The 12,268-nt window shown below is 43.0% G+C and overlaps 1 protein-coding gene across 3 annotated transcripts in view; it reads right to left on the bottom strand.

Moving 5' to 3' along the window:
* MTHFD1L (methylenetetrahydrofolate dehydrogenase (NADP+ dependent) 1 like) overlaps window positions 1-12,268 on the bottom strand; it is a 191,134-nt gene that overhangs the window by 149,691 nt on the left and 29,175 nt on the right. For all 3 annotated transcript variants that reach the window (XM_070603316.1, XM_070603318.1, XM_070603317.1), the window contains exons 8-10: window positions 9,939-10,050; window positions 2,751-2,842; window positions 1,182-1,279 (exon numbers count right to left, since the gene is read on the bottom strand). In XM_070603316.1, coding sequence (XP_070459417.1) covers window positions 1,182-1,279; window positions 2,751-2,842; window positions 9,939-10,050 — 302 coding nt within the window. The remainder of the gene's footprint in view (window positions 1-1,181; window positions 1,280-2,750; window positions 2,843-9,938; window positions 10,051-12,268) is intronic.

A 12,268-nucleotide genomic window follows, 5' to 3' on the forward strand; every position in this document is an offset into this window, starting at 1 on the left:
CTCAATTTTTTTTAGCTTTCTGTAAGGAGAGTTTACTCATTTGCTTTTAAAAATTAAGGTCCTATAACAACATAAGGAACTGCAAAAATAAGATATTTGATGAAACAGATTGTAAAACTACAGGGGTGATATTACAAAGAACAACAGGCCTCGGAATCCATGTATTAATGAACACAGAAGATGACTATGATGTTTAGTCTATTTCTGGGGCAAAAACATAGCCTGGAGGGTTTCACCAGCCTGGGGCCTTATAATCACACCACAGTGTTCAGCTGACTGCCCAAGGAAACAGAGGTCAATTCTAAAAAGCAACTGGTTATCAACTGAAAAATGAGTCAATTACTGGAGGTTTTATCTACCGACACGCTGTGTATTCCAATGCTGGTGGACTGGCCCATGCAGAGATGGGCTGGCAGGATGCACACCCTGGATGAAGGGGCTGGGCCTGACTCACCGGAGCGGAGGCAGTCAGCGAGGATTCATTATGAGGCTGGAAAATACATTTCTCTGGCTCAGATATCATATCTAACTAATTATTCTAAGTCACATGCTGAGACTATGGCCTGCAGTCTGTATTTCCAGATTTACACAGAGAGAATATGTAGCTTACACTTCATTAAATACCACTGAAGAAAATACCCATCTGGACTCTCACAGAGCATCCTGTCAGACAGAAGACAGCACCACGTTCTTATGAAAGCTGAGCTCACTTCCCACATGGAACGGAGTCTGGTTTGGCTGGTCATTTACCCCCAGAGGAGAAACCGACCTGGCCCTTAGGACCAAGCTGACATGTGTGTTGGGCATTTCCAACACTGAAAAGGTCTTCCAAATATTACATTACTACATTTTGTCAAATCAAAGACATCATTATTTTATGGACCACTAAGAAGAGAAAACATTGGCATTGAACACAAGATAGACCATCAATGGTCATGTGCCTCCTGATCTGAGAAATGAAAAAGTACGCGTCGTAGAATTTATAGAATATGGTAAAAAAATGCCCATTATGACTTAATTTTGGAGGGCTTCAGAGAAAAAATTGTACAGTAATTTGATTAGAGAAAATTATCTACCCACAAAGCCGTAATACCATGAGTTGTACCCCCACCCAATGGATAACCTCAATATCTAAGGCCCTTTGGCAAGCTGACATCAGTGTAGACGAATCACCCAGATACCTTGGCACGGGGGAGAGAGGCTGAAGCTTCAAGCAGTGAAGTCTCCACCTGGAGTACTGCTGCTCCCGGAGCCATCTCCTGCCACTACTGACCACGTTCTTCAGCAGGGACAGAAAAAGGAAAGCATGTTACAAACGTACAAGCTGACAGTGATGTGTCCAAACCATGAAAATACCGTTCAGGGATGTTATGTCATGAAAAAGATGATAAAGTTGCACTATAACCCAAGTGAGTATCAAGAATAATTTTTTTCACATAATTAAATCGTAGGTTTTTCTTAGAAAGGAAAATGTGAGCTATTGCACATTAAAATAGTTTAAGAGCTCACTAGACATGAAGTATATGGTAAAATTATACTGAGTGGGTTCTCCATCTTCATTAGGAAAAAAATGAGGAAAATATGAGAATGCATGAACGATCAGCTTCCAGATCCAGCTTCCAAAATTTGCAACCCCATTTCGAGTACAACCCTCCTACAGTTGATATAATAGAACAAGCAAATCGAATCATTAAATAGTGAAACACACACACACAGAAATAAAATTTGGCTTTCATTGAGATGTAGCACATAATCCTTACAGAAACATATTATATCCCACTTTGAAGTAATAAGTTGTAACTGTGTACTACTACGAGTGTAGGAAAGAAATGAACTACAACTTGCTTCTGTTTAATTCTACTGCGGCAGGAACTGAGGCCCAGCTTTCTCTACTGCTGCTCAGTGCCACTGCCAGCAGCCATGACCACGGCAGGCTCCAGCATCACCAGGACACGAGAGCTGCAGATCTTGGGCTCTGGGTCACACAGATGGTGGTGGCTCGAAAAGATGTCCACAAATTCTTTAAGACTCCTGTCCTCAGAAGGTGAGCCTTGGTGGCTCATTTATAGCAAAGAGGAAGAAAGGAAGTGCCAGCCTGTGACTTTGAAGATTAGGTCATAAAACCTACTGCGGCTTCCTCCTTGCTCTCTCCTTTGGATCACTCATTCTGGGGTAGGTGAGCAGTCCTATGGAGACGTCCAGATGAGGAGGAACTAAGGCATCCTGCCAACAGCCAATGAGGACTTAAACACCACAGGCCAACAGCCATGTGAGTGCGCCATCTTGGAAACGGATCCTCTGGACACTGTCAAGCTTTCAGGCGACTGCAGCCCCGACTTATCTCTTGATTTCAACTGCATGAGAGACTCTAAAGCAGGACCATCCAGCTAAACTGCTCCCGAATCTCTGACCCCAAGAAACTGTGAGGTAATAAATGCTTCTTGTTTTAAGTTGCTAAATGTAGGGGGTAATTTATTACATAGCAACAGACAACTAATAAGGAACCCTGCTTTGGGTCCCTCCCTCATGCCTCATGTGATAAAAGGCAAGTAACTTAATTTTTCTGTCTCCATTTCCTCATCTATCAAATGGGAGTAACATTTCATAGGGATGTTGTGAGAATTAAATGACATTATGTGGGTAAGGTGTTTAACACCGTGTCTGCTAAACAGAAAACACTCGCAAACCGTTAGCAACTGTCAATCAAAGCTCTAAACTCAAAAATTCTCAAACAGCTGCGTCAAACATACCTGAATCCGCAGAGCTGCCGCGAGAAGAGACACATCGTTGTCCGCGATGAGGCCGCTAAAATGTACCACGGGAGAACCACATCCAAGTTTCCCTGTTAAAAAGTGAGGAAAGAAACATTTGCAGCATATTATCATTTATAACTAATTGCGTGTTGTAAAAAGCCAGCACGTTGAATCTTGTTCTCATTTTCAGCCAAGGATGTTAGGATGTCACGGCACAGCGATAGGTAGGCCACCAGTCCCTGACCCACCTTGGGGCTCCTCACTGGCCCACAGACTTCAGAGTTAGACTGGATTAAAATGTCGCCTCTCCCTCTTACTAGCAATTGTGACTTTGGGCCGGTTAGTTAATGTTAATCAAGCTCATAAAATTTCGTGAGAATTGAATGTGATAGGGTCTGTAAAGTGCTTGGCATGTAGTGTGTATGTTTAAACAATACATATGAAATAAAAGCAATTTCACTTATGAATATAAAGTATAAGGAGGACTAGGGGCCAGCCCAGTGGCAGAGCGGTTAAGTCCGTGCACTCTAGTTCCAAAGCCCAGGGTTTCAGGGGTTCAGATCCTGGGTGTGGACCTGGCACTGCTTATCAAGCCATGCTGAGGCGGTGTCCCACACAGCACAACCAGAAGGACCGACAACTAGAATATACAACTGTGTCCTGCGGGGCTTTGGGGAGAAGAGGAGAGGAAGAAAAGATTGGCAGCAGATGTTAGCTCACGGCCAATCTTCAAAAAAAAAAGAAGAAGGGGGACTGAAACTTCCGTAGGACGAGCCCAGCCAAAGTGTCACGTGAAAGGTCAGGCTTTCTTTGCTAATTCAAGAAATCCCTGCTAGAAAAGTAATGTGACCAATTTTCCATCAAAACTGAGAAATTACATTTTAGGATATTAATTTTAGGGATTACCTGGATTTCCAAATAGGCATTTATAAGAACTACTTTCCCCTCCTTTAGTTGCACTTATGAAGTTTATGAACAGCAAACACACACATAAGACGTCTACATCCTCCCGCAGAGAAAAGAAACATTTCTAACGGCAACTTTTTTGAACTAAGAAATTATCTTCTTTTTTTGGGGACCACTCTACTTTTAAATTATCCATTTTTTTGACAGTCCTTTGCAAGAAAGAGCACAAAACACTTCAGAGTACGTGTTTTGTGATGTTCTGTTGTCAAATGTATTAAGGGTGTTGGAAAAATCATATCCCCCGGGTACTGTTTAAAGATCAGCAACACTACAGTTTTATAAATCATATTTAGGCAAAAGCCAAGAGTCCAGGGGAGGAGAGAGGTTTGTTTTGTTTTGTTTGAACTACCAGAGATCTGATCTCAAGATCCCGTCCAACCACTACGGAGAATACATACGCTTCTCTCTTTCTTATCTCTATCTTTAAATGATGGAGAAATAAGAAAAACGTACATTTTAGGAGCTAGTATCAATTTATAAATGCATGTTCCTAGAATATAACCACAAATAACCAGATGAATGAAGAAAATTTCACCCACAGAATTACATAGTGATTAATTCCTCCCATAAGCTCAGCCACCGCCTTGCAGAAAATAGAATGTGCCTAAAATCAACAAAGATTTTTAAACACAACGTAAAGTGAACATACACATATATTTTAAACTTTAGAAGAATCCTGTAGGAACCAATCTTTCTCTTTTTGAAGAAACAGTTATCTGAATTTCAGTAATGCTTTTAGTGTATTATTTTCTTCTCTTTCCATTCTATTCCATCCAATAAAATTAAATGAAATGCTTTTTTTTTTTTTTTGAGGAAGATTAGCCCTGAGCTAACTGCTGCCAATCCTCCTCTTTTTTTTTTTTTTTTGCTGAGGAAGACTAGCCCTGAGCTAACATCCATGCCCATCTTCCTCTACTTTTATATGTGGGATGCCTGCCACAGCGTGGCTTGATGAGCGGTGCCAGGTCCGCACCAGGGATCTGAACCGGTGAACCCCGGGCCCCCAAAGCGGAAGGTGCACACTTAACGGCTGCACCACCAGGTCGGCCCCTGAAATGCCTTTTTAATCAAAAAACGTACAACGCTTATCCTAAGATGACTGGATCAGAAGTTACTGTTATTTTCTTCTGTGTACTATTCTATACTTCACAAATTTTCTATCACGAACATTGTTATTAGATTTTTACTAGGAATCAATGTATCTTAAAACCAAATTAAACGTTCTGAATCCAGGGGATGTGAAGCAATTAAGATGGTAACTCAGTGACTCAGGAATATGTTCTTAATAAATTTCATGGCTAAAGAGAATCGAGAAAGGAAATCATTACCTCACTGCCCTACCTGTGTAGATGTAGGCCTCCACCAGAAGGGCTGTTTACACTGGCCTGCGAGTCCAGCAGGGGGCCCATCCCAAACCAAATGGGTCTTTTCACTTCCCACTATCACTCCCCAGTAACTCACGGTTGCTTCAGGAACGAATCAATGAATCATTTTAAAAGATAGCCTTTCCTTCATAGTTTCTCTATCACAACAGAACTTTCTACAACAGGAAAATCTAAGGCTAAAGTGTTAGAATGCTTTCTCTGCAAATCAGAGCAGCCCTCTCGCTGATGGGAGCTGTTTTGAGATGACCCTGGGAATTCTGCCAGAACAAATGAAACGGGAGGGACCAGGGCACATTCTTCTGTCTTCCTGCCATCTCTGCTCCGTTGGAAACGTTTCAGCCTTTCCGCAGTCTGGCCCAGGGCACCCCTCTCATCACAAAAGCACTGTCTGAACCCATAGGCCGACTTCTAAATATCTTCTCCTCCTCTAGGAGAACGAGCCACTCCAAAAAAATTTACATGAAGTTTTGAACACAGGAAGAGCTAAAAATTACAAATTAGTACAGACAAAAATTTCAAAAGACACTGGTGATTTTTAAGTTTTTAAGCTAAATCTATTAACCTTTTAGGATAAACAGTAAAACGCAATAAATGAAATTTTAGTAGAATTGTTGTGACAATGCTCTCAAGAGTGTCACTCGGAGCTTAAAATATCTGAATTCCACTATCAAATGACAATGTATTACTATTTTTTTAAAGGAATACAATACAAGAATCTTCAAAGAAAGGAATATAATTAAAATATTAGTCTCAACTTATATGAGTAGCTTTTTTGAAATGACGGAAACCAAATCAAGAAGGAATTAATAGTGTTGCATATTCTAAATGGCTTGAGCCTTTTAAAAATGTTAAATACATTGTACTGAAAACTAATTAAAATTTGAAATGAAACACTAGCAATAATATATCTCAGGGATGGGTCCAAAACATCCAGAATTTCCTGGAAAAAAATTTAAGGAAAACAGGTAATAGAAACAATGAATTTTAGAATAATTAAAGTTCAAAAGTCATAAGCAAATATCCTTCTTTTATTCTAAGTATATTAGGATAATGATTAAGTTACATGCGCAGCTAATTTCTCTAAAGCTGCCTAGCTTACATTCTTAGAACATCCTGGAACCTCTTCCTTCCTTGGGCTTGATTTTTCAAACACTGACTTATGTTCCACTAACATGATGTCTGAAAATTATTTCGTGTGCTGGCGGTGTGGCAACAATGAAGTGGAGCGAGCGTGTGGAGGGAGTGAACCGACATTGGCAGCTACTATGAAAGAGGTGCTGCACCTGAGGTGGTATCTCATTTAGTCCTTCCAACAGGCTTGCTTCCATCTTACCCACAAGGAAACTGAGGATCAGAGAGCTTAAGTTATTTGCTCAAAGTCACACAGCCTATTAGTACAATGCAATTAAGAGTTAAAAAACAAAACAAAACCCTCTTCTTTTTGAGTCAGATCAATCCTGACTCCAAATTGCATGTTCTTTTCACTACAGGGCCCTGAAAGGGGAGGCTCTTGGTCCCTCAGGATCTGCCAGCTCATCAGCATGAGCCCTGGGATGCAGTCCAGGTTCTGCTCTCGCTCTGCACTGAATAGAATTATGTTCACTTAAAATGACGCTGTAAACCACTCTGATCCACGAAGTTGCTGTGTTGATGCTGCTCTCTGGGCCCAAGACGACAGACCAGCGTCTCCTTCGTGCAGTTTGGTACATGTGAAATAAGCCCTGGTGGAGGGCTATAAACTGGCCTTGCTGGAGTGAATTCCGCTCTTTAGCAGACAGAGCATGACACAATTGCAGCCCACTTCTTTCATTCAAAATAATTTTTTTTTTTTTAAAGATTTTATTTTTTTCCTTTTTTTTTTTCTCCCCAAAGCCCCCTGGTACATAGTTGTATATTCTTCGTTGTGGGTCCTTCTAGTTGTGGCATGTGGGATGCCGCCTCAGCGTGGTTTGATGAGCAGTGCTATGTCCGCGCCCAGGATCCGAACCAACGAAACACTGGGCCGCCTGCAGCGGAGCACACGAACTTAACCACTCGGCCACAGGGCCAGCCCCTCAAAATAATTTTTTTAATAAAAAAAATTTAGTAATTTTTATAGCTAGAAACCTGAACACTGATATGACCCAGCTTTCAATCTAAACATTAGAGTCAAGCCATAGAGTAGTGAACAGATCCAGCAGGTTAATTGTAATTGTTTTCCAAGCTCGGCTTCTGGGATACCAGCCATGGGGAAAATCTCTCCTGGGATTATATATTCAATAAAATGCCTCTACAGAATTACCTCATCGTAAATCACCATATCCCACCTATTTTTACAAGGGGGGTGGAACCCTGTACCATTAAGATGAGTATGAAAATCTCATTATACAACGCTGCCTTCGCCCAATCAAAGTATATTAAAAATTCTTTTGCTCTTAAGCTTAAATAAAAGCACCCTTCCTTTGAATAATGTTTGAAAAAGTCTATTCATGTGTTTAAAGTGGCAAGATTATGTATAAAAGAGGGCAAAAAAGTCTTTCTTCAATTTACTCATAGATTAAATTTTCATACTAATCAAAGCTGCTAAAATTAAAACTTTGATGATTGAGAAATCTAATGCTCTTCTAAACAGTACCAACTGGAAAATGTTTATCCATTTTAGCAGCATAGCATTTTCCATTTTTGTCTTTGCTCTGCCCGCCCTGTTTTCAAGTGGGAGACGAGTTGAAGGAAATGTCTAAATCTACAACCAACTTGCAATGCAACGAATCTGACTCCAATTCTGAGAGCTCGTTTATTCACTCATTCAACACGGTGTTTACTGAGCGCTTACTATGCATCAGGTGCTATGCTGGGCACGAGGTACTCAAAGAAATTCTAGAAATTGAAGAGAACCACCACTGCTGGACCAGATCAATTTAAAATAAACTAACTGCCATCAGTCTACATACAGAATCGTTAACTCAAAACATAATGCCTTCATCTTTTTTCACCCAAGAGAATCGTTATATTGAAATCTAAGGATTTTAAGAATGCCTTTAGTAAATGTCCTAAAAAGAAACATTAAAAGTAAGGCACAGATTTATTAATAAAAAACACATCACTTTTACATAATCATGGGGATTCCAAAAGAACAGTGAAGTTGACTCTCCTATCTCCAGACAGGACTGTGCCAAAATTGTCCTAAATATATAAACTCTAATAAAAAAAAAGCCAGTAAATATTATAGTAAAGAAGCATGAACTAAAAAAAAACTAATGTCGTAACCGACTCTCCTAATCCAACTAGGATTCTGAGTAGAGGAGAAATCTACCGTGTCCACTGTTGATGGGTGAAGCATTGGTTTTTTCAGGAAAAAAAAATTTACACTCAGAAACTACATACATACACGTTCAAGAAGTTATTTAGCGCGTGCCTTCTATTTGCTAAAAAGAGCCATCAATCCCACATTCATGTTACATTGCACTTCTGATTGCTTCATTCATCCCTGTGCTCTCCATCCAAGAGCTGAGTACACGAGCATTCTGGGAAATTCCTGAGCATCTTGCCTTGCACTCTCCAATCCACCCCACCCACTTCAGCCCCGAGCGGTTTTCACTCTGATTCGTCATTTCGGGGAGGAGCTACATTCCCAGAGAGCAGGGTCCAATATTCTCCTTTTTGAAGAAACAGCTATCTGAATTTCAGTAATACTTTTAGTATCATATTTTTTTCTTCTCCTTCCATTATATTCCAATAAAACTGTTTATTGCCTTTTTATGGAAAAATGTAAAAGAGTTATCTCAAGGTGTCTGGGTCAGAAGTTATATTTATTTTCTCCTGGATCCTATTCTCTATTTCACTCTTTTGTGGGGCTGCCTAGAAGGTTTCAGGATCTAGAATTCCAGTGTGGTACTGGCAGAGGGGAAAGAGGGCCGAGGCCCCCACTCACACTGGCCCGAGTTCTGACCAGCTTTGGGGGGAAAAACGCTGGCCTGGAGTACAGGCCTCTCCATGCTGAAATTTGGAGGCCAAAGCAACAAGGAAGGAGAGTTTCCTCGCCTCCCTCTGGCACTGTCTCTTGCACACACGTTACTCAGGGACTTGAGGAGGTCGGCTGAGTGTGGTCCAAAGCTTTCTTAGCCTCAGAACGTCTTTCTGTGAATGAGAAAAGGTCTCCCGTCTGGGCCGGCTCCTACTGCCCCCTTGGTTGGGTGTCCTGGTGCTGGCACAGCTCCAGGTGTCCTAAAGGTGGGCCTGGTGGGGTCCGGGTCATTTCCTTGATCCTTTGGAGAAATACCATCAAATATCAACACCAAGCCTAAGCCCACTTCTGTTTCTAATGGTGACTCTCACACTGCTCTGAGGTGACTCTGGGCCTCCAGGAAGTGCCTGAGGGGTCACTGCAGGAGAACCAGGGAGACACGAGGCCTGGTCTCCATTCCCTCTTTCCTCTGCTTTCACCTGTTGAGATTCAGCTAAGATTTCTTTGAGAGAAAGGATTTTGCTGCTTTCTAAGAGATGGCGACGACCACTATTTCTAGTTCACCTTACACACGTACAAATTACATACTTTAGGTCACAGCCTGCTCCACTGCTGGATGCTGGAGGCCAGCAGGGGAACATTTCAATATGGGAGGAGGAGAAGGCAGCCACTGCAAATGGCATCTTGGCTTCTCTTTGCCTGACAATATGGTTCCAATATCAGGTGATCCCAAAAGTAGGCAACCAACCTTCTAAGTTTCTTATCTTGTGTATGTATGTTGACAATGACTAACATTTCAGGAACATACTCTCTTCTGAATAAGGCTGACATTTCTCATAACAATCTTGCCTACTTTTATCAGTGGCCTGGCACCTATTTTAAAACATTTACCTGATAGGAAGTCATGGGAACAGTTGAGAACAGTCGTTCCTGGTTGGATCCAAGAAAGGGGAATCTCCTCTGGCTTGGGCGAGCCTAAGACCACGATGTCAGCCTCCTGAAGCTAGAAAGAAAAAGGAAAACAGCACACACGTTTTAACCCGTAGCATAAAGATCTGCCTAACGATCGACGTCAAATGACTTCAAGGTGATAGATGACAACTGCATCTAACTAACAGAGTTTAGTTCCACACCGATGACGTGGCCAGAATCGCTTACTAATTTACTAACGTAGCACATTTTAGGACAAATAGAAGGTGATTACCATATCCTGTAAAGAAAAGGAGACCTTAAGATTTCTTCAAAGTACTACTTCCGCATGTACACGATGTGGAGTACCATCATTCACGTTTTCACCACCAACTGCGATATCAAGAAAAAAGATGGGACAAAGAAAACCATCCTGATGGAAGGAGGGCCTGAGAGGGGCGCAGATGGGGGGGGGGGGGGCATCCTGATTCACACAGCAGCTCAGGAGGAAAACGGGTTGTCAGAGCGAAGCCCCTTGAAGTTCTGACCAGGGTAGGGGGCCTGGCAGCCTGTACAATTGCACCATCCAAATGAGACCCATATGGAATTTTACTCGATTCATGAAAGAATTTTCAAGAGCTTGAGAAAAAAATCTCATTTTCCCTAGGCCCTGGTTAGTCTCGTCAAACTGCTAGTTTTTTTTCGGAGAAAAAGGAAAGAATGCAACCACGACTACAAAACACATTCATCATGTCCGTCCTGGTTGTATTTTGATAAAAGAGCACTGGAGGAACATTCTGGTAGGCAGGTTACATCTGGGGTAGGGTAAGAGCTTGGCTGTGACCTCTGTCCCGGTACCAACTAAACAACCGATGATCTCGAACTGGATCTCCATGTGGAGGGAGAGACGTGAGGAAGGAATCTCAGACCCCGGGGGGAGAATGGCTACAACCACATGCGTCAGCCCAGTGCTGTCAACACCCTCTCGCTGAATATCCCAAATATGTGAGGTCGGTGTTACTATACCCATTTAACAGACCAGGAAACTGAGGCTCAGCTGGTCTAAGTACCTCTGTGGTACTTATGGTATGTCCTGTTTCCCCTAGCAGACTCAGTCTTGGAAATACTCTATGAGGTAGAAAGAGAGGGAAGCTGCCCACCCTCCCATCTCCAACACCTATGGTCCCCACCCCCCAGGCTTTTTCTGCCGACTTCAATGACCTGCAACTGCCTGCAGACTCTCTAGAATCAGAGCAGAAGACAAAACACAAAAGTAGCCCCACTGCCATTACCACCACTCGACCACCGCCCCCCCCCCCCCCCCCCCCCGCCCCGTACACGGACGTGCCTCACGCGTCCTCGTCCACTCCCAGCTCAGACAGGCTGCCGGCTGAAGCTCTCAGGGGAGAACCAGGTCGGCTTCTGCCTGAGAGTCCGTAACACTGTTTGGGCAGGAGGTGGCATCAGCTAAAGTCCCTTAGGAAGCTTGGGACAAGAGATGGCAGGGAGAGGAAGCAAGCCCATGCCAGAGCTACCTGGTTTATGAATAGACCAGCCAAGATCAAGGGCAGCTCCAAGTTCCCCTGAGAGAGGAGGAACACGGTACCAATTTAAATGCACGGCTTTTCAAAGGGTGGGCAAAAGCAACTTTTAAAAGTTGTCGTTAGTGCCGTAGAGTCCACTCCTAGTGACCCTGTGGCCAGCAGAGCAGACCCCTGCCTGGTCTTTCTGCGCCATCCTCTCCCCTTCCAGCGCTGTAGCAGACACTGCTCTGCTGCTGTTTGCAGGGTTTTCATGGCCAATTTTTTGGAAGAGGGTGGCCAGGCCCTGCATCCTAATCTGTCTTAGTCTGGAAGCTCCGCTGAAACCTGCCCACCATGGGTGACCCTGCTGGTATTTGAAATCCCGGTGGCATAGCTTTCAGTATCACAGCAACACGCAGCTGCCACAGTAGGACAACCGACAGCCGGGTGGTGTGGGTCCCTGACCGGGAAAGGAACAGGTGCTGTGGCAGGGCTGCACGCCAGATCTTAACCACTAGACCACCAGGGCCGGCTTTTCAAAGTCAACATCCCAGAGATTTGATGGATTTGAGCACACAAACAGGGAAAAGTGAATTAAGATTCACCGAGAACCCATGAAGGAGCCAAACCGTGCTCGCTGCTTTTCAGTACCGCACTTTATCCAGGCACAGGAAGAACGCGACCAAGGTCACAGTGAAATGCTGTTGCCTTGAAACAGTGCATTGACTGTATTAATCCCACTAAAAAGAAGAGAAATCCCCACTGAAATGTTTGCCTGAACACATGCTA

This window comes from Equus przewalskii, chromosome 32, assembly GCF_037783145.1.
Source record: "Equus przewalskii isolate Varuska chromosome 32, EquPr2, whole genome shotgun sequence".
Classification (NCBI taxonomy): Eukaryota; Metazoa; Chordata; class Mammalia; order Perissodactyla; family Equidae; genus Equus; species Equus przewalskii.